This window comes from Zophobas morio, unplaced genomic scaffold (genome assembly GCF_036711695.1).
Source record: "Zophobas morio isolate AGI-343-1 ecotype UQ-CSIRO unplaced genomic scaffold, CSIRO_AGI_Zmor_V1 ptg000005l, whole genome shotgun sequence".
Taxonomy (NCBI): domain Eukaryota; kingdom Metazoa; phylum Arthropoda; class Insecta; order Coleoptera; family Tenebrionidae; genus Zophobas; species Zophobas morio.
Window position 1 is genome coordinate 8,172,048 of NW_026972110.1, and position 24,547 is coordinate 8,196,594.

At 30.3% G+C, this 24,547-nt stretch overlaps 1 protein-coding gene across 5 annotated transcripts; it reads right to left on the reverse strand.

The window, feature by feature from the left end:
• Positions 1 to 406: 406 nt before the first annotated feature.
• LOC135122580 (aquaporin-like) lies at positions 407 to 23,304 on the reverse strand. Of its 5 annotated transcripts, none has more exons than XM_064046849.1 (8): positions 23,087 to 23,304; positions 22,911 to 23,037; positions 15,834 to 15,983; positions 3,067 to 3,233; positions 2,624 to 2,842; positions 2,432 to 2,569; positions 817 to 897; positions 408 to 764 (listed from the first exon to the last, which is right to left on the reverse strand). In XM_064046849.1, exons 3-8 carry the CDS (start codon positions 15,967 to 15,969, stop codon positions 624 to 626), a joined length of 882 nt encoding a protein of 293 aa, XP_063902919.1. In that variant the 5' UTR covers positions 15,970 to 15,983; positions 22,911 to 23,037; positions 23,087 to 23,304; the 3' UTR covers positions 408 to 623. The 5 variants fall into 5 exon arrangements, with proteins under 5 accessions (XP_063902923.1, XP_063902919.1, XP_063902920.1 ...); XM_064046850.1 differs by having other exon boundaries at positions 23,083 to 23,304; XM_064046853.1 differs by lacking the exon at positions 23,087 to 23,304 and having other exon boundaries at positions 407 to 764; positions 22,911 to 23,021.
• Positions 23,305 to 24,547: the final 1,243 nt, after the last annotated feature.

Genomic DNA, 24,547 nt, shown 5'->3' on the forward strand with positions numbered 1-24,547 from the left:
ACGAACACTTATAATAATCTGATTTAATAGAACGAGTTGATTAAATATGACTTTTGACATTTTCCATCATCATCACTTGAAACTTTTATTAAATGCCACTACATAAAAATTTGTAGATTTTTGTGATAATTGTTTATCTCTAAGATATATCTAAAACAATAAAAGCGCGTAGGTAAACTGTACCGTAATCATTCTTGGAAAACCAATTATCTTAGTAACTTAGAACAAGAAAATCAGAAAATACACACTTTTAGATTTGCTTTATATACTTATGTACTGAATCACTATGATTTTTCGTACGCAGATATACAATACCTATCAGAAAAACACATTATAGCTATACGTAAATACAACTACTCAATAAACTTACTTCATTCTTTATTCTTAAAAAACATATATTAATAATTTAAATATATGTAAGTGTACTTCATACAAATAAATTGTAAGATGTAATATTTCAAATTAGACTACTTATAAAGCTTAAATATAATAACAAGGAGTATAAATAACGCAAGTACTTAACCTTAATGAGTTTCCAGATTATAAAAAAAATAATCTCTTTATATTTACAAACATGAGTAAAGTATAAAAACGGGAGGATCCGGGAAATCATATCATTATAATCAAACTTTCTCAGCGGAGTGAGCTACATCGTTTAAATAGATACTTTCCCTTTTAGATTCATTCTCTTTCGGATCTTTGAATAAGAATCTGTAGATACTACAGCCAACAAAAGCAGCCAAATTAGGGCCTACCCAATATATCTGTAAAAGAATGTTATTAATATATTTCTTCAATATTGAAAACATGTTTTACCCAATGATCCTGCCAACTTCCACCGAAAACCAAAGGAGCGAACGACCTTGCGGTGTTCATACTAGCACCTGTTAGTGGTCCCTAAAAATTACGTTTTTTTAAGTTTCATAAACAACTGATCATCAAAATAATTCAAATACGGAGCAAGAGAAAACCTCCGGACTTAAGATACAAAATACTAATTGGTAGTGGATAGAAAAGATTTTCCTAAATCGTTCAATGGGATGTCTTAAATCTTGTCCGTTACAGTTTTTAGTGACGCATGCCATCAAAGCGTGTAATATACATATTTAGATCGTTGTAGCTTTTTCAGAATATTTCAGCTACTCTTTTAGATATAAGTTTGATAAAGAAGAAGAAGAAAAACAAGTAAAAAGAAAAAAATATTTAATACTAAAGAGTACAAAAATTCAGCAAAATGTATGCCACATGATTAAATTGTTTTGTTACGTTAAAATTTGCACAAAGTGATTATCTCTATATATTTATGCAAATTTATTTATAAAAATGGCACATACTTTTAAAATTACACACTGATAGGAGTTTCCTTGACATAACTGACGCAAATGAAAGTCACAACCATTTTGTTTTACTTTTACTATTCGGTCAAAACACAATAATATTTTCACAATTAAATTAACGATAGAAACTATAACTAAGACAAAATTCTTTGATTTAAACATTTTAAATAAAATACAAAGTATTTGAAAACTTTTGAGCCAAAATCATAAAATTTCATTCCAAAAAATATATATACGATATTTTCAAATTAATATCAAAACACTTTTCAGCGAGGTGCAAGAACCAGTGCTCCTCCAAACATCCGTGCTAAAAGACCCAATTTTTTTGACCGAATTAATGAACTTAAAAAAAAAACGAACTAGCGAAGCTCAGTATATAAAAAATAGATCTGAATAAGCAGTTTTAATCACTTCGATTTTTTTTTTTTATTTTAAGACGGCAGTAGCCACAGTTTATTTCATATTTTTTAGTCAGCATTGCCTCTCAAGTGATTATGAAATCAAACTTCTAGAGCTAAGTCCACATAAGTTGGGAGGTTTTATAAAATATTTTACACTTGAAGAGAAAAGTTACAAAAGTGACAGCACGTGGGTATTATCGTTTGCTAATACTTTAATCTCAGTTTATATCGAGATATCAGTAGCTTGTTGAAAATAATCTGAACCAAAACATAAACATGTGTCATATAAATTTAGCATCTGGACCATCATTAAAAATTTAAAAAATATATCATGTATAAGAAAATATAATCATTATTGCTGGTAAGACATGACTTAACAGAAACATTATAAATTATGCATGAGCATAATTATCAATTTTCAAACCAAAGAGCAAATAATAGCTATTAATTAGCAAATTTTTACATTATTTGCCTACTGTATTAACATCTCTAATAAATGAGCCTGTTATCGCGCAGCTGATAACTGTAAATATTTCGTCGATGTTTTACATAAATAATAACAACTACGTAAAAACAGTTAACCCCAGATAAACTGTATCCCTATCAGGCCTTAAATTAGATAAATCACAAGAGTAATTAAATACGTAAATCTAATTTGATCATTAAAAATAGATTGCCATTTTTTATACTTACAGCAGACATAGAAATTGCAGCAATTGCAAAACCAAACCTTAAAGGCACAGAATCAGCCTTTGCTTCGTTGCGTTTATCCCAAACAGCACAACATATCAGCACGAGGACAGTAGTTATCACAACTTCAATAGCCAAACCCTGTGTTGCACAAACTATTAGAAAAGATATTTTATAATTTTAAACAAGTTTTACCTGTATCACAGTTACGTTTTCATTTAAAGAAGTAATACAAAAACCATCCGGAGCGTACTTTTCTGGTACCAAAATTTTAAGTAAACCGTAGCCTAAGGTTGCTCCAGCAAATTGACCTAACACGTATATCACAGCCATTAATGGTTTAAGAATTCCACATAATACTGTTGCTATTGTAACTGCTGGATTTAAGTGAGCACCAGATATGTGTCCAAATGTCTGAAAAATTGAATAAAATAACATTAATGATAACAATAAGCAATATCATTAAAACATTAGTTGCACCTTAATTCAATAATTATAGATAAGAAAGAATTAATAATACAGAAATTGAATGAAATAGAAAGACATGTAAACAATAAAACGCACAAACTGTATCATAGTAATTGTAACATTAAGTAACAATTCATCGTTGATTGCTGCAAACGTAATATTAACTATACCTGTATGATCAACATAACGGTAAGACCAAAAGTTATTCCTCCAAAGTGATGACTTATTGCAGCTTCATCATACGTATTGATGCATCCCATACATCCTAGAAACATTAGCAATCCAGTGCCAATAACTTCTGCCACAAACATAGTAAAGTAGGGCTGGGGAGTGTTTCCTAGAAATAAATTTTTCATTTTTAAACACATTTAAAAATTAATAATGTTAAATGTGGCAGGAATTGGTTTTAGTTACTATAAGTCATTCCTTCACCATAGATTTTTACAGTTTACGTGACATTGTTATCCATTCGTAATAAAAAATCGTAGCTGTTACCATGGTGTTCTAACCCATATTTTATGATCATTTAATACCGACAGAACAAAAAAATACTATTAAAGATAGCTACGGATTTTTGAAAGTTTGTCTTTGATCGTTGCATTTTCAACTCAAACTTGCAGATCTTGAAAAATCCATGACTGCTTTGATTTTATTGTTCTCTCGATATAATTATTTAAACTTGGATTATTTTAATTTTAATGTACAGTCAAGTGAGTCAAAGCAGTATTTCTTTCACAGAATGACTCTTTTAATAGGAGTTCATTTCAACATGAAAAATACTGCAGGCATTTGCAAACAGAGCTAAATGGTAACATACTCACAATATTATACTTTTTTAATAACCAATTATAAAGGAATAACAATGAGAAAAGGAAATCGCATCTATGTTTTACCTTTGTTAATTAAAAAAAGATTGCACTTTGCAGTAGGAGTAGAACAGTGTGTATAGTTTCCCTAGTTCTAATTCGGTATTATGGTGTGTAAAAATTTCCTTAACAATAGATTACTACTGCCAGTGATGGGAATCTATTATTAAGGAAGTAAACTTTTACACAATGGAGTATACTATCATAAAACCGAATTAAAACTAGACAAACTATACAAACACGAACATGTTCGTAATTACACTACAGACGTCATAATTTCAGTATAAATGAATTCTACCGGACTGCATTCATTCTCATAGCAATCATATTTTATTTCTTATGTTAGGTGTCTTTGAAAGAAGTTCGAGTGATAACTTAGAGTTACAACTATTCAGTTATTAAACATTTTTAAGCTACAAAGTTCAGCTAAATAGTTTTCACAAATGTGGTTAAAAACAATAATATCATTATCGAACGAACAGGTCATAAATATTATTTCCTGTAATAATACCTAGTTGCAATAATTACTGTACACAATAAAGCTTTTTATAATGCTACAATAAAATAGAAACTTCTATAAAACGCATAAAACAATAAATAATAACAAAAAGTATACTATTATCTTGAACAAAGTATGGCTTGTTTTAAAGATTAATTCTTGTCTTACGTTTTAGACAGTCATTACTCATTAAACATTAAAGCCATTAACACCTAACTTTTTTCGTTTTTAAGTTTGAAGTCAATATCCCCCAATAAAAGACAAGGCAGACTTAAAACTTCTCAATAACCAATAAATATGTAGTTTGAAGATTACCGCTTCAAAAATTTTAGACCGACAGATGGAATGTGGAAACCTTCATTGTCCTATTCGCAAAAGTAACGAAACTAAATTTTTCAGTTCTGCGCAAAAAGCATTGTTAGTTATTATTCAAGGTTTTGTTTTGCCGTTCAAAGTAACTTAATATGACCTAACGCCCCAGTAACAGTATGCAAAATATGTTCTTTTTTTTATTGAATTACTCAATTACTCCCAGTTCCATGTCCTTTATTATGGCAGAAATTAAGCCAGAGAAATGCAAGCAAGATAAATATTTGTCAACTATAGAGACCAAAATAATTAAAACCCGTAATTTTTTTAGTTGCACCGCAACCAATGAAAATAACTATGCAGGATGAATTAACAAAAATGAGGACTGAGAGGTGTTTCAGACCATTATTACAATTACCGAATGTATATATCCCTCTGCAGACAGAGAGAAATATAAATATTCCTGGAGGGTTAAATATCAAAGCTTTTGCCAATTCGCAACGAATGATGAATAATTAGTCAACTCTGAGAACGAAGACCATTAATTTCAAAGCGAAATAATAAGGAAGCGAAAGGAGCCTATATCAATATATTGGTTCATCCTTCATAGAGTATGGAATTATTAACATGCAACTATGAATCTGGACCTGCATTTAAAATAAAAACAATGTTAACATTTTCTGTCCAATATTTTTCTACACATTTTTGGCCAACGAGATCCTTGTTTTGGAGACTGTTTTAGAAAATTCTCATATTGGGCAATGCGCAGTTACGAGAGAAATTGGCATAAGTCAATCTTTTGTTTGTCAAATGTTAAAGGTTAACAATTTCCACCAGTATCATATGCAGCTAGTTCATGAATTACGGGGAATGACTTCCCCGAAGATTAGGATTTTGTAATTTTGTTCGGGAACAGCTGCTAAATGATCTCAATTTTATCAGAAACAATTTATTTAGTGATGAGGCCAAATTTTCGAACAATGGCAATGTAAATAAACGCACCTTACATGTATAGTAGTCCAAGAGCTATAAGGTTATATGGCCATCATAAAATTATCCCATTGTGTCGAAGTTAAGATGTTTAGAATAGAAAAGGTTTTAGGGTCGTAAATAACGTGTCCACTGTAGGTCGATCGATTGTTGTCGTTTCGTTCAGCGGCGTGTTTCACTAAATATCTAAATCAAAGGAAGAAATGTTTAGAAGACGATTTATTGCTTAGTGCGAACTACACAAAGGGGTTTTTATTTGCGGACAACTACTTTTATGATGGTCATATAACCTTATAGCTCTTGGCCCACTTTACAAGAAAATACGTGATGGATTCGTGAAATTCCTTTTCAAAGGATTATTTCCATCAAGTTTTATTTTAAATGTAATGCGTGACAGTGACACTTTATTGCAAAGTTTTTAAACCCACATACCTCGTAGATTTATGATATTTTTGAAATTCCTGTGTGACTCGAGGAATAAATGAATAATGTATTTCGGGTTGCCGATAACCACAAATTACATTCGTCATTTAGACTGAATCACCCTGTATAAAAACACTCCCACTTATTTTTCCAAAGCGATCAAGTCCTAGAATTTTGTAACCATCCAATAAAATCATAGTGTCTTGTATGTATTGCAGAATTTAACCAGGTTCCTGTAAACAAGTTCTGCTATCAGCGAAGCAGATAAAAAAGAGTTATTAGAAAAAGTTAAATAACGCTATAGGAACGATCGGTAGATATTCTAGATACTCCAGAAATATTCATATCTGCAATTTTTTTACGCTATAAAAGTTGTCGGGTTTTTTTTTTACTATTTCGGTACTTATACGTGCCATAGGAGAATACAAGTCATACAGTAAGTTATACACATTGTCAACTTCATCACTGAACCTGAAAATTAGAGAAAGATTATCTTTCTCTTCAGCGGCTTCCTCCATAAATTCTGCAGCATGGTCATAACTAGAGGATATTGTTCAGTACTACATAGGCTCTTAGTAGAATGTGAAAGAAACACTTTTTTGAAATGATGACTAGAGATGGTATTTATAGGAGCTGTCAAATTAAGGAAAGTAGACGGTTGTTCGAATAAGAACTATAACGTCGTCTTCGACGAAATGAATCGAATTTTCCGTTACTTTAGTTAAGCTAAGTGAACACGGTCAAAAAGTACCAATCACGCACCTCATAACTGTGAATAAATCTTATCAGTAATATAAATAACAGTCAATAATTCTGCATCAAACAAACTGATACTATAAAAATGAGTAGCAACAGAAGTCCAATCGGAGAAGACTCACCAAAATACTTGATTTTAACACCGCACAAATATGTTATGTTAATTGATTCATATTTTTGCAAATTGAGATTATTTATTATTATTAGTATAAGGTTATATGACATATTTTACATGGACTATGAGACTATTAGAAAATCATCATCTTCCTACCATTTGCTTCTCCAGATGTTAAAAAAAAAATTAAAAACGCAAGACAATTGAATTTTTTAATTCCGTACAAAAATCATACTGTCGAATATCCTTGTTACTCATGACAGTTTAATGTAACTGATCTGACTTAACGCCAAAATATCAATATGCACCATCTGCTTTTATTTTCATATGTCACCCGACTCCACACGGAAATGATCACCAGAGATAATAGTGTTAATTTAACGCAGAAGCCCCTTAATGACTTTTTAATTTACAACTAGAACATTATTAAGGCAAAAAAAATGTTTGTAAACGACAACGATGTTCTGTTCAATTTTTATGTTTTATTGCTAAAAAGGATATTATTAAATTTAATGAAGTAACCCCATTGTGACGTTTACAACAATATAACATATACATATATAAAACATAATGCAAATATAATAAATTCAAAATTATGCAATAAGCAATTGCATTAATTTACACACATATAATAATGGATAAGGCAAATATCTTCATTAAAATTTTGTTTGTATTGATATTTACAACAGGTGCAGCTCAAAAATCGGAACTTCATCCTTAAACAACTATTACAAAAAAAAAACTTTTTGATTAGATTATTACAAAAACTAATTCTCCTAATTTTGAAATTAGAATTTCCAAGCGAATTTTATTATTTTGGCATAATACGAAATTTTTGTTTTGCAGTACAAAATTTCTTCTTAACACTAAAAGGTTTGAGATAAGTGATTAATTTGGTTTGTTTACTTAGTGTAATTATTATTACATAAGTACCGATTACAGGTACAATGTATTAAAAAATAGTACTTCAGATTGAACTTCAGATGACAGATAAAGTACGCTGAGATTACATTTTTTATTGCAGTCACTCATTCGGAATAAAACTGATGATCCAACTGTTCAATTCTGGTATTTGGTGAAATTCTTCTCTTCAAATGGAAGTTGTTGTTCACGTTACAAAACAACATCTAACTCATATTTTTTGCAAAAAATCATAAGTTGTGTTTACTCAATTATCGCCTGTTTAGTGTTTACTCATGATGAGTATCAAAAAGCAAGTGTGACTGGATCATTTTATCAGTTAATTATTGCCAATATTGAGTTAAAATTTGTTTTAATAGAGACACAAATGTAAAAAATTGCAGCATAACAGTAAAACAAGAATCCCTGCAGAATTTATACATATTATACATTAGATAAAATATAAAATCTAATTCGAAAATCTTGTTGTTGTTGTTCTTGTATTATAATTATATAATTATGCAACGAAATGTTAGAAACGACGAATTTGCAGATAATTTAATCAATGAGTTGGTTTTTGAATCATTCATTAATAAATGAGCTTACTGAGGTGATCTTACAATGTCAGTAAAAAGTTATAATAAGTGAAAATTATGTATCTACTAGTGCATTTAAAATTATAAGCGATCAGAGTTTAATACTTTTGACATATACTATTGCAATAATGATGAGCTCACGAAATCATATTCGTGTGAATTATTTTCGTACCTACAATTATTAAAATTTGAAAACCGTGATTAATTTAAATCTCTCAAAAAATTCAGTTTTCTAATCGAAGCTATTTAATGAATAAATTAATCACACATCCATTTTTTTGTGCAAGAGCTCCATGGAATAATTTTATTGTAAAAATAAATATAATACGGAGTTGCTAATAACCGAATGGTTTAATGGGCAGTTTGTACCAGTTTACCAACCTGACATTCGCAGATAGATAACACCAGTTCTACGAACTTTTAGTGGTTTGTTTATTACGGGGAGAATCACCGGTCCTAACTTAAATACATTCAAATTTATTTTTCAACTTAATGTAGTGTCAAACATGCCTTACTTATAATTATTAAAAATCAAACTATAATTTAACAAAGTGTTGATAGCGCAAAAAGAAAAAAATGTACCCACTAACCTCTGCCTTTTCCCATCGTTCCGTTTTTCTTCTTTCAGTTACGAGTTAATAAATTGTTCAACAACCAACTGTGCTTACTATTATATCAGAAAGCAATCCGCTACTGCCTCTAAATACTGCTATCATTCATTTTTAGGTCGATAATGTCTACATACTCCATCAACCACTTCACTGACTTCGATAAGAAATCACTAGAACTGCGAGCAGTTTATCTCTTTTATTTTATGCAAAACTTAAATAACACCGCACAAGACATTCAAACACGCTAAATGGAGCCGGTCGTACTCACGAGGTAACTTGGTGACTACTTTGTTGTTATTTATTTACATGATGAATCGTAGGTTCGAATAGGATTTTCTCTCATGCAGTGGGCAGTAATGTTAAAAGTCAATATTACGTGAAAATTTAATAAAATTATACAATAATTTTTGTTGTTGCATTTTAGTTGCCTTTGTTACGTACTCCGCAAAATAAAATGTAACCAAGTAGACTGTCATTTCATTCTGAGAAAACTTTTACTGTAATGAAAGTAGCAATTTAAAAGAAAATGTAAAGAATCTTCTTTTTGATTAGAAGGTACCTGCTGTACCTCAAACACGTAAATCTGCAACTAGTTTCATTATATACTTGAAATGAGAACAGTGCAAAGCTTAACTACCAGACAATAGAGAAAATCTTATGTTACAATATTTTCATAACTTTTCTAAAAAAAATGTGGACTTTCCAACCTTCTGACTAATTTAGTTTTAATAACCATGCTGTAAATACACAAACATTTAAACTAACAAAATTACATAATGTTTGAAAAACGATAAAAACTTTAATCGTTAATATCAACTCATGTGATCGCAACATTATCCCATCGTGATTCATTAAATTAACCGGTCCTTATTATAAAAACGTTTATAATTAATACTATTACCTCTTCTAAATTATTGTTGATTTCAGAAAGTGCGTTAAAATTATTGCAAGATAACTCGAGAAAAATACCTAATCTTGTAAGCAAACTCTCAAAGTTGTCATTTAAATTTTCCAGAGTCTTGATAATATCCGTCACAATGATCATTAATTGGAAAATTTAAGCAGTGCATATCTACAATCGTCCATTAAATTCTTACGATAAACATCATACGTGCGTTAAAGTACCGCGTGATCAGAAATGAGTGAGTCTGTTGGCAGTACTTTTTAAACAAAAAATGTAAACTTTTCTTGCGTTTATGTTGGCATAACGGAAGAAATTGTGCGACAGACATGTCAATCGTGACATGCGATAAATTAAGTTTTGGATACGTTTTGCAAATTACATATGTCAACAATCTATCGGAAATTATAAAACACATCATGATACCAATTTCAACCAAAAATGCCAGCAAATTCAATCACTTTTTATCACGCGATATTTTAATTTCATTTTGGCTTTTTGAAATAACTCGCTTCAGAATATTGCTATTGCAGACAGAATCAATAACAATCCAGAAATCTTGAAACTTAAGGCAAAATTCCAGTGTTTGATATAGAAAACTTTTAAGAACATACCACAACAGATTAATCAAACCTCAGTCGTTACCATAATTACAAAAATATTAAAGCATCCAGTACCGGTTTGACGCCAATTTTGGTTAATAACAAGCCACGGTATTAACGTTTGGTGCAATTTTTTTTTTCTAAAGTTGTAGCAATCAAGTCGCATACATTGCCATATGTCAAGTGGCACTTTTAGTAAATATACAATAATTTAGTAAACAACCATCTAAAACATTTTAATTTTTCATTACCTACTCATTCATTAAAAAAAATCTTCACATAGGTGTATCATATGTTTTTCATTGATGTTTAAAGTAGGTAAAATATGTAAAACAGCTATTTAAAATACATAATTCCATTTGTGTGACTCCATTAACTCCCTGTTGGTCAGATTTTGAAACTTATATTAATAAAAAACGTATTCACACATTTTACTGTAAAGTTATGAAATTGTAATTTATAACTTTTTACTTTTTTTGACTTTATTGATGTAGTCTATAGTTCGTGAAATAGCAGTTTATTAACAAAAATCGTGATGAAATCTTACAACATTCAAAACCTGTATTTCGTATAATTGTGAACACTTGTACTGAAATTAAAGTGGTATTTGATTTTTTAAGTCATATTATAGATAACAGAATAAAACACTTTGTATTTGATTGTAGATGATAACAATACTACTACATCACTGTATTATTCTTGTTATTATTATTAATTATCTGTGATATGTGATATTCAGTTAACATAACTGTGCTTACAACATTTCATTTTTTCTTTTACCCTAAACTCCTAATGTATTTAAGGCATATACTCGTATCTTTAAATCGTAATGTCGCAAACTAGTATGGACAGAGACGTGAATGAAATCTTTAATTTACATACATTCATCAAAATACATCAAACACAATCAACTAGATGTTTTTGTAATCGTAACGAATTAGGTACTTGTAAAACATATGGCATACTTCAAACAATTTTCTGTACCAAGTATCCTCGAATTCTTCATTTTTAAAAAAAGCAAGGGACTGAGTATGCAGTATATTACTCATATTAAAATGTGATAAAAAGTCATTTATATCAAACTTCATGGTTGCTTGGCATTTTTCAATTCTTAATACACAAAAATGCAAGTTTCTCATCTTCGTGTTAAACTGTTGACGATTCCATATAGGTATTAGCAATGTTATCGGTTTATCTTGAATTTGTAATATCTGTATATTCCAACTGCAGTCTGCAACCATGACATGTTTGGTTATATTTCATTTAACTTCCATCAGTTTAACGTGTACCGATTGTCCTAAAAAACTGCTTCAAATTACCGTTGGTAAAATCTTTTCAAAAAGTTATTAAATAAATGTTTATTAACAAAGTTTGACATTCATATACTCGCATCTAACTGTGTTTCGATGTTTTTTAATATTTTTAGGATTATTTACACGAGGCATATCAATAAAATTAAGATATGAACCATCAATAACTTGATGTTTGGTGTTACTTTATAGTCTATACCTATCAAAATTTATTTGTTCCTAAACATTTTTTTCATATGTGTCTCTAAAAAAATAATGGTGTCAAAAAACTTATAGTGTACTACATTATTCAAAACAGAACGTCTAGGCTAACACATTGTTATCCGCTTACTATTTAAAAAATTGGTCTAAAAATTAAAACTTCCCTAGGTCTCAGAACCGTGACTCCGTAGCTATCACGGTTTCTTTTCACCAGATTACTGTGATGAGACATTTTAATACAGTAGTTTCAGCTCAGAAAGTAAAAATATTATTATCTGTATTTTTTAGAGATTCTTGTAGAACTTGTTTTTCTGAATTCATTATAGTATCATATTTTAATCACCAATACTCCGCCACTGTGTTTGATTCGAACACATTATGTTACGAAAACATACTCTGTTGACTTGGTTCTACCATATGATCCAAAATGGTTCTCATAAAAAAAGCTGTCCAGTAAACATTATCTATAACGGCGTTACGTGCCCTAATCATAGCCTTCCTTTATGAAAAAACAATTGCTTAAAAAATATGAATGCATAATACACAAAACCCGAAGCTATGCCTGTGTTTAATGTCCAAGTAAAGAAAGTATTTCTTAAAGCTCATTTAAAAATCCACGCCTTCCGAGAAGCCTTACCGGATTGTCCATTGCCTCCAGAACCTGTTCTGGCAAGATAGGGTTCATAGATTGAAATATTATTGTCATCATTTTGCCGATATAAAAAATAATAATTTTATTGGGTAATTTTAAATAAAATGACATTTTAGTTTATTTTGGAAGGAAAAATTTTGTTGTCGAAAATTTACAAAAATATCTAATTTGTTATATAAATTTTAACGAAGATTAGGATCGCTGATTATGTAAAATAATAAAGTAAATGTAGATCTCAAAGAAAAGCAGACGTTGCGTCAAATTTATTTTTCCTAAAACTTGCCTAAAGCGTCTATTTTGCCATTTTCGGAGCTAAATCCTCCGTTTTTATCGCCTAGTTTCGGGCCTATTTTACCTGCTTATTTGCCTAAAATCCGCTCTTTAATTATAGCACTCATCTTTTTCAGTCGGGGGTTAATAAAACACCATTACTGAACTACGAGATCCTTATACAGGATATCACGTCGGTTTTAAAATAAGTAAAAAAGTCAGTAAATAATATAAGACAAAATCTTACATACAAATACCAACTAAAAAAAAAAAAGAATATAAAAAAATGTGAAAGGACTATTGAAAGTTTCTACTGCTTGAGGCTTTTTCATAAAAAGACATGCATTTGCGTGACATACTCCAAATGCTAACAATGTCGTTTGTTTTTTTTTAATATCTTTTTTTTTAACAAATGTAATGTAATTTCTAGTTATTGAGGATAATCTTTACAGAAAAGACACATTGGCCCTTAGCATCTTAGTATCTATACATTTTTATGCAATAAATAATGCGTTAGCCCTTCCGGCCATCTAAATCAAAATACTCCATATCCTAAATTACAGTACATAATAATGTCAAGTAGAAAGTTGGTGTCTCAAGTGACACAAGAATCTCTTATGTTTCATATCACGTAGCAAGAACTATTTAATTTAAATACTATAACAGAATTATATGTAGACCATTTCAAAACACAATCAAAATATAAACCTAATGATTTTGCTTTAGTCTCTTGGCGAATAGTTTTTATTTTGGTTTCGCACTAAATAATAATAATAAATATATATATATATATATACCAAAACGAAAACACAGTTGAAAGATCAATACGTAGCGAGATTAAAATTAATATTGAAGACACAGTTAAATGGAAAAAATTTAATGAAAGCAGTAAACACATTCTGCGTTCCACTGCTAACATATTCGTTTGGAGTCATTAAATGGTCCAAAACTGATCTTGAAAATTTAAACATCGCAACAAGGAAAATCTTCACACAGTATAGAAGGCATCACCCAAAATCGTCGATTGAAAGATTCTCATTACCAAGACAGAATGGAGGAAGGGGTTTCCAGAACTTAGAAAACTTATATCAGAGACAAATCTCAGATTTGAAGAAGTATTTCTTGAAACGAGCGGAAAGAAATGAAATGTTTCGCACCATCACAAGAGCAGATTTGAACCACACACCCTTAAATCTGTCGAACACCGAAGAAATCCACACCCCCCAAACAATAGATAAAATAATAAGTGGGCTAAAACAAAAACAACTGCATGGAAAATTCTACAAAGACTTAGAAGAAAATCATGTCAATAAGAAGATGTCATTGATTTGGTTAAAAAAATCAAGTTTGTATGCCGAAACAGAAGGATTTGTGTTTGCTATTCAAGACCAAGTAATCAATACCAAGAATTATAGAAAATACATCATCAAAGATCCGAACATAAAAAACGACTGCTGTCGCCTATGCAAAGCAAAACCTGAAACGATCCAGCACATAATCTCTTCTTGCAGCATCCTAGCACAAACTGATTACAAAGCTAGACACGACAACGCAGCCAAAATCATTCACAAAGAATTAGCAACACTTATGAACTTAATCGAAGATACGACACCATATTACACTTACATTCCGTCTCCATTCCTTGAAAATAACAAATACAAATTATACTGGGATCGCACAATACTTACAGACTTAAACATTACAGCTAACAGACCAGACATCATACTTATCAAAAAACACACGAACGAAGCCATTCTCATTGACATTGCTATTCCTAACACAAACAACATTATTCAAACATACGACACCAAGATTTCAAAATATCTACAATTATCGATAGAAATGAAATCCATGTTGAATCTTAAAAAAATTTCAATTCTACCCCTAGTTATCTCTAATGTAGGTGTAGTTCCAAATAGCTTAGTTGAGAATTTAAAGTCTTTGCATTTGAATGATTCAATAATTGTCAAAATTCAAAAAGCTGTTTTGTTAGGAACATGTCATATTGTTCGTAAGTTTCTTGAACAGTCTGATCATGTCAGTCAGATTAGATTAGCACCAGTAGGTCAGAGTAGTGTAGGTCACTTTTCATGTGATGCGCGGATAAATGGTCGGTAGTTACGCTGGACTTTTGGGGATGGGGTGAGATTAGAGAATAATAGCAGACTAATTTGTATGCTGTAATTCTAGAATCTCGAAAGTTGTTCTGTTAATCTAATCAATGCATATCATTACTTGGTCTTAGTACCCGTAATGATAGAAGTCTTGCCTGAATGCCGGTCATTTCCGGGTCAGTGGTGGGTCTTAATAATCCTGTTGTGTTAGTTTTATAATCTGTAAATTTTTTGACAGCACTTAATTTTTTTATGAACCACCTTCACTAATCAAACAAAAATATTTTTCTTGTTGAGTCCCTATAATTAAAGATTTATGTTCATAAAACTAAGCTTGAGCTTAGTTTATCACACGTTTATTAGTTTTATTACCCAAATTTCGGTTGTAAATGCAAAGTGTAATAGTTATTTTTATTACAAGTACCGTACTAAAAGGTAAATATATCACTACAAATGGAAAACTAATCCAAGAAGAGCTTCAAAGCATGTTGGCTGTTTTACTGTAATGCACTGATGCGTTCCGCAATTTTTTTTTTTTTTCAATATGGCATAGTTATGTATTTCAAGTGTCACACGTGTGCTACACACCTAAATCTATCTACAATGACCTAATTTGAAAAAGTTCCAACATTTTTAAAACGAGAAGTTTACATTGTTCACCGTGCACTTATCGTAAGACAATAAGAATCGGAAATTTTTACTCTTATGTTGCTTCAGTTTTTTAATTTCAGTACAAGTGAATTAAATTTATCACAATTAAATAAATAGTTTTAAACACTTATTGAGTGTAAAAAAACCTTTGATAAAGTTAAGTGCACTTACCAGTAGTCGTCTTCTTTGCATCCTTATCCGACTCTTTCACTGGTTCTGGAGGAATCACATTTTTTGAAACATCTACCACAGAAATTTTAATACCGTTGGATTTGTCGGTCCTGTTTGGCGAGGGTTGTTCAACCATTTTCCTTAACCAGCCTTTAAAAAAATTTGCAGCCATTAATCAAATCGCTCCGACCGTTTATTGCGAGCAATATATTTTAAATGTAGTAGTTTTTAGGTAAGTATATAAGTCATTATGTTATCTAATCGCACTATGCTGGAGACTATCGATTGGTAAATTCTTTTATTGACCTGTTGATAGCCGTTTTATAACAGGAAAACATTTCATTTTTACGAAAAAGTATTTCGAATTGTCAGTCTTAAATGTGTATTTGCAAATGAAATACCTACGTCATTGATGCCGTTGAACATAAACTACTGTATCTCCTTTTTATTTCATTTACATGAAAATATTGCAAAAAGATAAAAAAAGAAGCCAAAATTTTCCAATTTTTAAATGTATTTGTTTCTTTAATTAATTAAAAAACTATCTGAAGAACACAGCACATTAAATTATTTAATTTAAACCTACAAAAGATTTTAAAAACCTGTAAGCACATTTTTGAGAATTTCAAAAATGAATATAATTATGTCTCTATCAATGAAAATATTGCAAAAAGATAAAAAAAGAAGCCAAAATTTTCCAATTTTTAAATGTATTTGTTTCTTTAATTAATTAAAAAACTATCTGAAGAACACAGCACATTAAATTATTTAATTTAAACCTACAAAAGATTTTAAAAACCTGTAAGCACATTTTTGAGAATTTCAAAAATGAATATAATTATGTCTCTATCAATGAAAATATTGCAAAAAGATAAAAAAAGAAGCCAAAATTTTCCAATTTTTAAATGTATTTGTTTCTTTAATTAATTAAAAAACTATCTGAAGAACACAGCACATTAAATTATTTAATTTAAACCTACAAAAGATTTTAAAAACCTGTAAGCACATTTTTGAGAATTTCAAAAATGAATATAATTATGTCTCTATCAAGTTGTCATAAATTTCATTTTTAATTCTATACATCGAGTTGGAATTTAAGTTAGAAGTTTCTAGAGTTTGACATCAAAAAATCACTAAAATAATAAGGTTCCGTAGCAGAAAACAAGCAAATTCCTGATTTGATCGTGTGATGCAGTATGAATTGACAATAAGTACAGCAACGAATATCAGTTAAAGGTCCGTTGTTTTTAGCTGATGTAATGCTAAAATGAAACTCTTTTTCTTATTTACAATAGATTTTTTGCTGTACATTTTTTTCGATAGTACAGTTTACACAAAGTACCTGCAAAACATTGCTGAGGCCACCATTAGAAATAAGTTTTTGAATTTTACAATTCCTAGATTAATATGTTTTTCAAATTACGAACAAGCACTTACTGAACGCTTGACAATCCATACTTAAATTTACAATTATTGTTTTATGTCAGTAGAAAACGTCAATGGCTACTATCCTACATAATTGTTTAAAAGCGTTATTGTGTTAAAAATATGAATCAGCTTATTCTTACGAACCTTTATTAACACATTTTCATAGATATCTATAAATTTAGGAGTTGCCACTCATGTGTAATAAGAAAAATTAATAACACCTTTCACTTATCAGTATTAATTATCTTTAACAAAAAGTACCGAATTTTTATACATATACTACATAAACTTAAGAATCATCGACCACTTAAGTAAAATTAATTAGATACACTTTTAGTTTCACTTATAACTTATCTTTAATAAAATGTATAGCATTTTTACAATGGCTATAACACACGTTCATAAAATGTGATGATAATAATATGATAAACGGCTACTATAGAGATTTGGGCACCAATTAAGACGTAAGGTTGGTGTTGAACTGCTAGCAGTTTTGATGTAGGTTTAATAAGTCATGAAATGAAGCATTCTTTTAACAATTAAGTACATCCACATGGAAATTGATTTGAAAATCATTATCATCAACCTGACGAATAAATAATCCAGATCGAAATTACACTGACACAATAAATACAAATACATTAGGCAGTGATTATCCCTAACACATTGAAAACAGTGTAGGCCACTTTGCGCATAAATTCTTCATGATACCTATCAAAAATCCGAAGTGAAAACCAATCCAAAAACAGAATTTTGAATTATATACCGTACATTTTTTATGTTTATTTTGTAATATATATTTTTAAAAAAGGACGGGTTTTTCCAAGACTTTATTTATGGACACCCCCACTTAGGCGGTTTCCTGGAATTCTTTACCGGATGTTGTAAATATAGATATTTCTGCAAATGTATTTAACGAGGGGTTGGAAGAGATGGAAAACCTAGAATGGATTTGTAAGTATTTCATTTTTTGATTTCCACATTCATTCATCATTCGTCTACGAACTTGGCGACAGAGCAGTGATATTACGAATAATTAAAAAAATATCTTCCAAACTAACATCGTGGATTCGGCCCTACTCAGACTTGGTTCTTGATGGCGATGGTGCTTTTTGCAAACCTTGCAGCAAAGCAGTAAGTTTTCTAAAATAGATTTTCAGTCCTTAGACTAAAGTCTATGAGAACCAAATAAAAAATATGTTTTGCGTGTTATTCAGTGTCAATAATAGGTGTCTCTTACATAAATAATTATTTGTTTTCAGTTTTTTTATACATTTCGAGCACAAAAAAACATCTTATAGACCAACACTGCAGAATGCCTCTTCACAAAAGAAATTGTGAAAAAAGAAAACTCAACACCTGTAACTCAAACATCGATACGAGAAACCTTATCTGCTAATACAGCCAAAAATGAAGAGGAAATATTCAAGTTCGATTTAGTCCAGGCCATTCCTGCCTCGAATATTCCAAACGAAAGCACTCTCAGGAAAACACCTGTAGATAACTGTTGCTAAAATTAAGACACATTAGCAAAATAACTTTATTTATTTTGTTGTTGACGAAACAACAGAGTATGTGGCAGATATATAGCAAATTTATTAGTTGGTACTTTATCTGGAAACTTTGTGTCAGATTCTTATTTAATTGCTCTTAAAGAGCTAGAAAAGGCGAAAATGAGATTTGTCCAAGAAAGTTTAATCAACATATTTTTACCCAATGCTATACCATTTAATAATCAGTTATTTTTTAACGTTCGTTAAAAAAAGTGTAACATTTTTTATTAATTTTTGTTTATAAAGGATACGTTTATTTCATCGCACTAGAAGCGTGAAAAAAAGTGTCATAGCGTGTCATTTTTTCACGCATTTGAGTGAAAAAAAGTGTCGTAGCGTGTCATTTTTTAACGGAAGTAAAACCATGGCCGACTAGTATAAAGATTATGACCTGTCCAGAGGTACCATACGTGCTGCCATCTATTAATAATTCAAAAACGACAAAAGAATTATTAACACTTTTTGAAAAGCACAAAGGCATTCATACCGAAACAAACCACCATTACACGTTTTGAAGTCTGATAATGTCAAATCAAATTAAAATTTTGCTAAATTATTAAGTGTAATTATTAATAGATGGCAACACGTATGGTACCTCTTGGACAGGCCATAATCTTTATACTAGTCGGCCATGGTAAAACATAGGAGCCTGCCGTTGCTATGATAATTCATCAACACAAGTGGTTTGTATTAATTTTCTCGGTGTGTTGTGGTAATGGAATCGGACAGCGTGCACCCCCGAAAAATTGTCAAGACGGCAAATATGGCTACATTTAATATTTATGTCTGTGTTCCAAAATAAAAAGTTTTTGAAGTTGGTGGATATTGAGTTTTGTTACGAACGCGAAAAAAATTTTGTATGCAACTAGTGAGTAGTAGATAGATCATAATTCTTTTGTAAACCCATAATAACACGCTAAAAGTAAAAAAGATATGAAGTGGATAATCGATATCTGATTGTTTTGTTGAACATAGGTATATATTATACCTACGTTTAACTTGCACATCTGCATGCACGTTAAATTTGCAAATAATCTATAAAATTGAAATTTATAAAAGGAAAAAGTAGTTACTTCATTATTTTAACTTTTAATTAATAACAAGAATTATGGTAAACAGAGCATTTTTATTCTGTACATGGCATGGAGAATTTTTTATTATTCCACTATTCCTAATCAGAATGCTGATGTTACCATAACTTCAACAACCTACAAACCTTAATTCCTGCGGCATAACTACGAAATTTGTGTCTGCTGTCTGATACAAAATGTTGTTAATCAAACACCACAAACAAGTTAGGTAAATTTCAATTTGACAACCTGCGTACAAATGTGGTTACGACCAGAAAAACATTTGACCATCAGGTACCCGCTTGACCTGGTTTCTCGTTGATCGCACATTATTGTTGTAGACTGGGCGTGAAAAATAATTTTATTAATTAATACTTAAAAAGTTGACATTTTCCAAGGAAATCAAAAAAAGATTTATTCAACTACAAAAACTGATCATTTATTATCGTCAATTAGATTAAATTCTACTACAGTTAACTCGCACTCTACTCGTACATACCGGAACGACATCAGAAAGTGCTTTATATACAGGATGAGAAAAAAAAACTTCTTTGAATAGCACACAGTACAAATGTTTTCAACTACACATAATGTATTCTGATTTTGATTGAGATGTAACATACAACTAGTTTCTTTGTAAATGGTATATACTCTGATTAACCTCGTTATAGGTTTTATAATCATAGTTTACTTTTGAAATTGCGATGCGACGCTATCACGTTGTTCCAATTTTCCTGATTCAAAAAAATTCACAATAGGGTTATTTTTATAATCTGTGTGGTATAATATTTTACGAAGAGATAAACAGAGATACGCGCTTTTTTGTGGTATCAATCAACGTAAAACTGAATATTTGAAAATTGTAATATTTTAGAATTTTTTACAAACACTCTGTATATTAAGATTCAATTTTAAAAATAACTCTACTGCGATTTTTTTCCGAACCTTTGTCTACCCACTGGTAATATTGTTGACGACTAAGAAAATTTAATAATTAAAAATAAATTTATCTGATATCGTTATGTTTTTTATTTTAAACTGTTCATCATTTTAAACGCCAGGTAGATCATTGCTTCAACAAAAAATGGGTATCATATTTATAGATATTACAAGTAGATATACAATATATACCTATCAAAATTTACTTTGTTTGCAAACTATATACAGCTGTGATTACACAGTTGAATTTTTTAGGCAAAATAGTTCAGTGTGTCGGCTCAAAATTTGTATGTAAATCGAATAGATTTTAAATGGGTTTTTTTAACAACTTTTCTACATTACTTATGTCCAAGTGTACACTTTCAGCGTACTTGAAAAAACAGTAAAGCTGGCGAACAAAACATTCTAAAAAGAGTAAATAATATAGTGCTAAAACTGTGCGAAGTACAGTCAAAATGATTGAAAAATAATAATATTGGGCCTATCACTGACATAAAGTTTTATTAAAACTGAAACGAAAAATTGCTAAACTCAGTGGATGTTTCTATACATGCATAATAAAAAGATTTGCAACATTTATGTAAAATACACGCAGACACGATCAACACATTTATGCTAAAATATTATGTAGAGAATTGAAACCAACAACATGTAATCATGTTAGACAACACAAAAAATAGACGCCTTTCTACAAAACTAAAGTCCTTTTTTGTATTAGGATACATGTAATAATAGTAATAGTTAAAATGAGATAAACGCATTTTGAGAACCGTATTATGAGAGTCATTTTCAGTGTTCTCTAAAATGATTATCTTGTATTGCCGTGTAAAACCTGCTTTGATGTTTTTCAGACTAGAAAATCTTACTTGCCGATTAACGAAAAGATCACTGGTAATCCCAAGAAGTAAGTATGTTAAATGTTAACAGAATGTTTAACAAAAAGTTGCATAATATGCTAGAATATTCCAGCGTAGATGATGACTTCTAAGTTCAGGCTAAGACAGTAGGTAAGTAAACAAATCTTTATTTTTAAATACAGCACAATGAATCTGGCATCTTACTGATCAGTGATCAGATTTGCGCCACTTCGCTTCATATTTTAAGATTTAAAACTATAACGCACACGGCAAAAAAAATTGAAATTATACATATATATTTTTTTGTATTGTTTATTACAAGGTTGTCATTGACCACGTAACACTGACAAAATCGTGATGAATACAAATGATTTTTGTGTTCACGAACGTAATACTGTTCTTGGATTAATATCTCATTTCCTGTCGTATAGACTACGCATAATGGACGCATAATCCTAATATCTAAATTTTCGCATATTTGTGGTGGTTCAGGTTTAAAACATGCAATAAAAACCTAATCAGTAATACAATTCAAGGTGAACACTGGCATTCAGTAATAAATTCATATATTTTTTTTAATTTACGTTATTCCATAATTGAGGCAATTTTGATTGTGTGACAAACATAATAGATGGAATAGTTAAATGAGCACAATGAAAAATAACTTCGAATAAAGTAAACACTATGTGTAACAAATCGTCACTCTATGTTCGTTACCTACTTGGAGAAGATTTTTATTTTAAATCAAGAAACATTTGCAAAATGTTTACACCATGTAACGTACTTAAATTTTTACAACTAAGGGTGACTGAACCCAGCGTGGGGGGTTTGAACTTGAAAATTATCGCTGTTGTTCTATAAATTGCAACGATTTATCTAGTGGCAGTGCGATTATCTAGTATCAACTGTACACTAACATTTAAACGGATAAAACTACAAATAATCACAGAATTAACAGTGACATTTTTATGAACAGCATTTGCAAAATATTTTAAAAATAAAAACACAACCATAACTGTAAACAGCGGAGGATATGATCAATAAAATCCTAATTGTATGTACCAACATTTTCTTACAACTGATCAACGACAGTGCTAACTATTAAATATACAAATAAACTATGTATTTAAACAAATCAGGGTATTTTAATTAGGCACCACTTAATAAATTACATGCTTTGAGAAAACAAAGAAAATAACCATAAGATTAATAACAAAAACCTTTACATACCTTCCCAGTTTCGACAGCTTGTGGATAAATTATTGTTGTGTATTAATGTTATTACAAACTTCCTCTTGTCGTCATATTTAACTTGATAAGAAGTGGCCACTTCACCAACTAGCTAACACTGCGTTGTCTACCTTTCTAAATATAATTCAATGTGCGGCGAAATAAAACATACCTACAATTTCATCAAACTCGGGGTCCCCTCTACAGTACCTACTGTGTAATTCAGTAGTAGGCATTAACCGCCCATGCTTATTTTCTCCAAGTAATAAGATTAATAATTCTATAAAATTAGTAAGATGTGAAACTTACGTTAAATAAAATCTCACATAGTAATAAATAAATTTCTCTAACCAAAATCACACATAAAAGGTCGAGTTCGTTGAAAGCAGCTGATTCTAACAAACTTATTGATCACAAGGGTGGTTAGAATGTGAATAACCCCTTCCTTACGATGTCGCCAAAACCTGTATGATTTTAACTGGTTCAACTCCTAACATGCAAATAATTTAATTTAAATTATACTTTAACTTCGAAGATATATTGATTCCTACCGGTTTTTTTTACTATTAATAATAACAAAGGGTGTTTACTTTTTCGTAGTGCATTTTATTTTTTTTATGATTTCTGCAGGATGTTTTAAAATAATTAATGAAATAATTTATTTTATTGATTAAATCAAAAATATGTAACCTTTTTGACTTAGAATTCTGGCCTATGAATTTTAGAAATTGTCCTTAACGTTTTCTTGACAAGTGTAGCAGTAAGAGCAATAAGATTTGTCAATGAGCCATGTTAATTCAGAAATCATATTCATGTTCGTGCTAATGTGTCCTTTAAAAAGCTAACAAAATGCCAAAATATCTGGACGGCATTCTGCGGGAAATCTTAGAGAAATCAACCACCCAATCAAAGAATAAGTTTAATATTGCATCAAATCCTTGTAAATACGTAGACAATAAACCTTTTAACCTAAATCAAAATCTTGATTATTCATTTCGGTCGAATCAGTCCAAATTGAAAACATTTTTGGTCTAGCAAAGTACTAAGTACATTCCAATGATGACATGATTCAAAATTCAAGTATGTTATCGAACTTTAGTCTACCAGGAACGTAAATAAAACTGCACCAAATAATATATATATCAAATTTTTGTTATTTAACAATTTTGTCTGGATAACCCATTAAACAGTAAGCTGTGACCTTAAGGGGGCCGAACTTAAGTATGTAGGTTGTATTGCAGCAGATAGGTATATCCCTGAAACAAATACAAAACGATAAAAGGATACTTCGAATACGTTAAAGATTGTTAGGAATTTTCTACAGATATCAGAAGTGGTTCGAGAGTACTCAACAGAGGCGTAGAGCTCGGAAATTTTTGAGGAATTTTCATTACTAGTGTATATTTACGGTGACCCTTTAGAAGCTTCTTTAGAAACTGACGATATTGACACAGAATTTTGTTGTATCGGAGAAAAAAACTGATAATGACACACCAAAATGCAGTTTTCCAATGGTAGCAAATATTCCTGAGCTGCTGAAGAACAGAATACTGATGAGGCCGTGGACACAGTTAAAAAAATATATGTGCAAATTAACATTGAATAAATATTACAAGACAAGGAAACCAAGTCTATAT

Coding starts and splice junctions, on each gene's coding strand:
- LOC135122580 (XM_064046853.1), bottom strand. CDS start 15,969: ATGGTTGAACAACCCTCGCCAAACAGGACCGACAAATCCAACGGTATT. Junction 3,234..15,833: donor TGCAAAGAAGACGACTACTG/GTAAGTGCACTT, acceptor ATTTATTTCTAG/GAAACACTCCCCAGCCCTAC. Junction 2,843..3,066: donor CCGTTATGTTGATCATACAG/GTATAGTTAATA, acceptor TCAATTTTTCAG/ACATTTGGACACATATCTGG.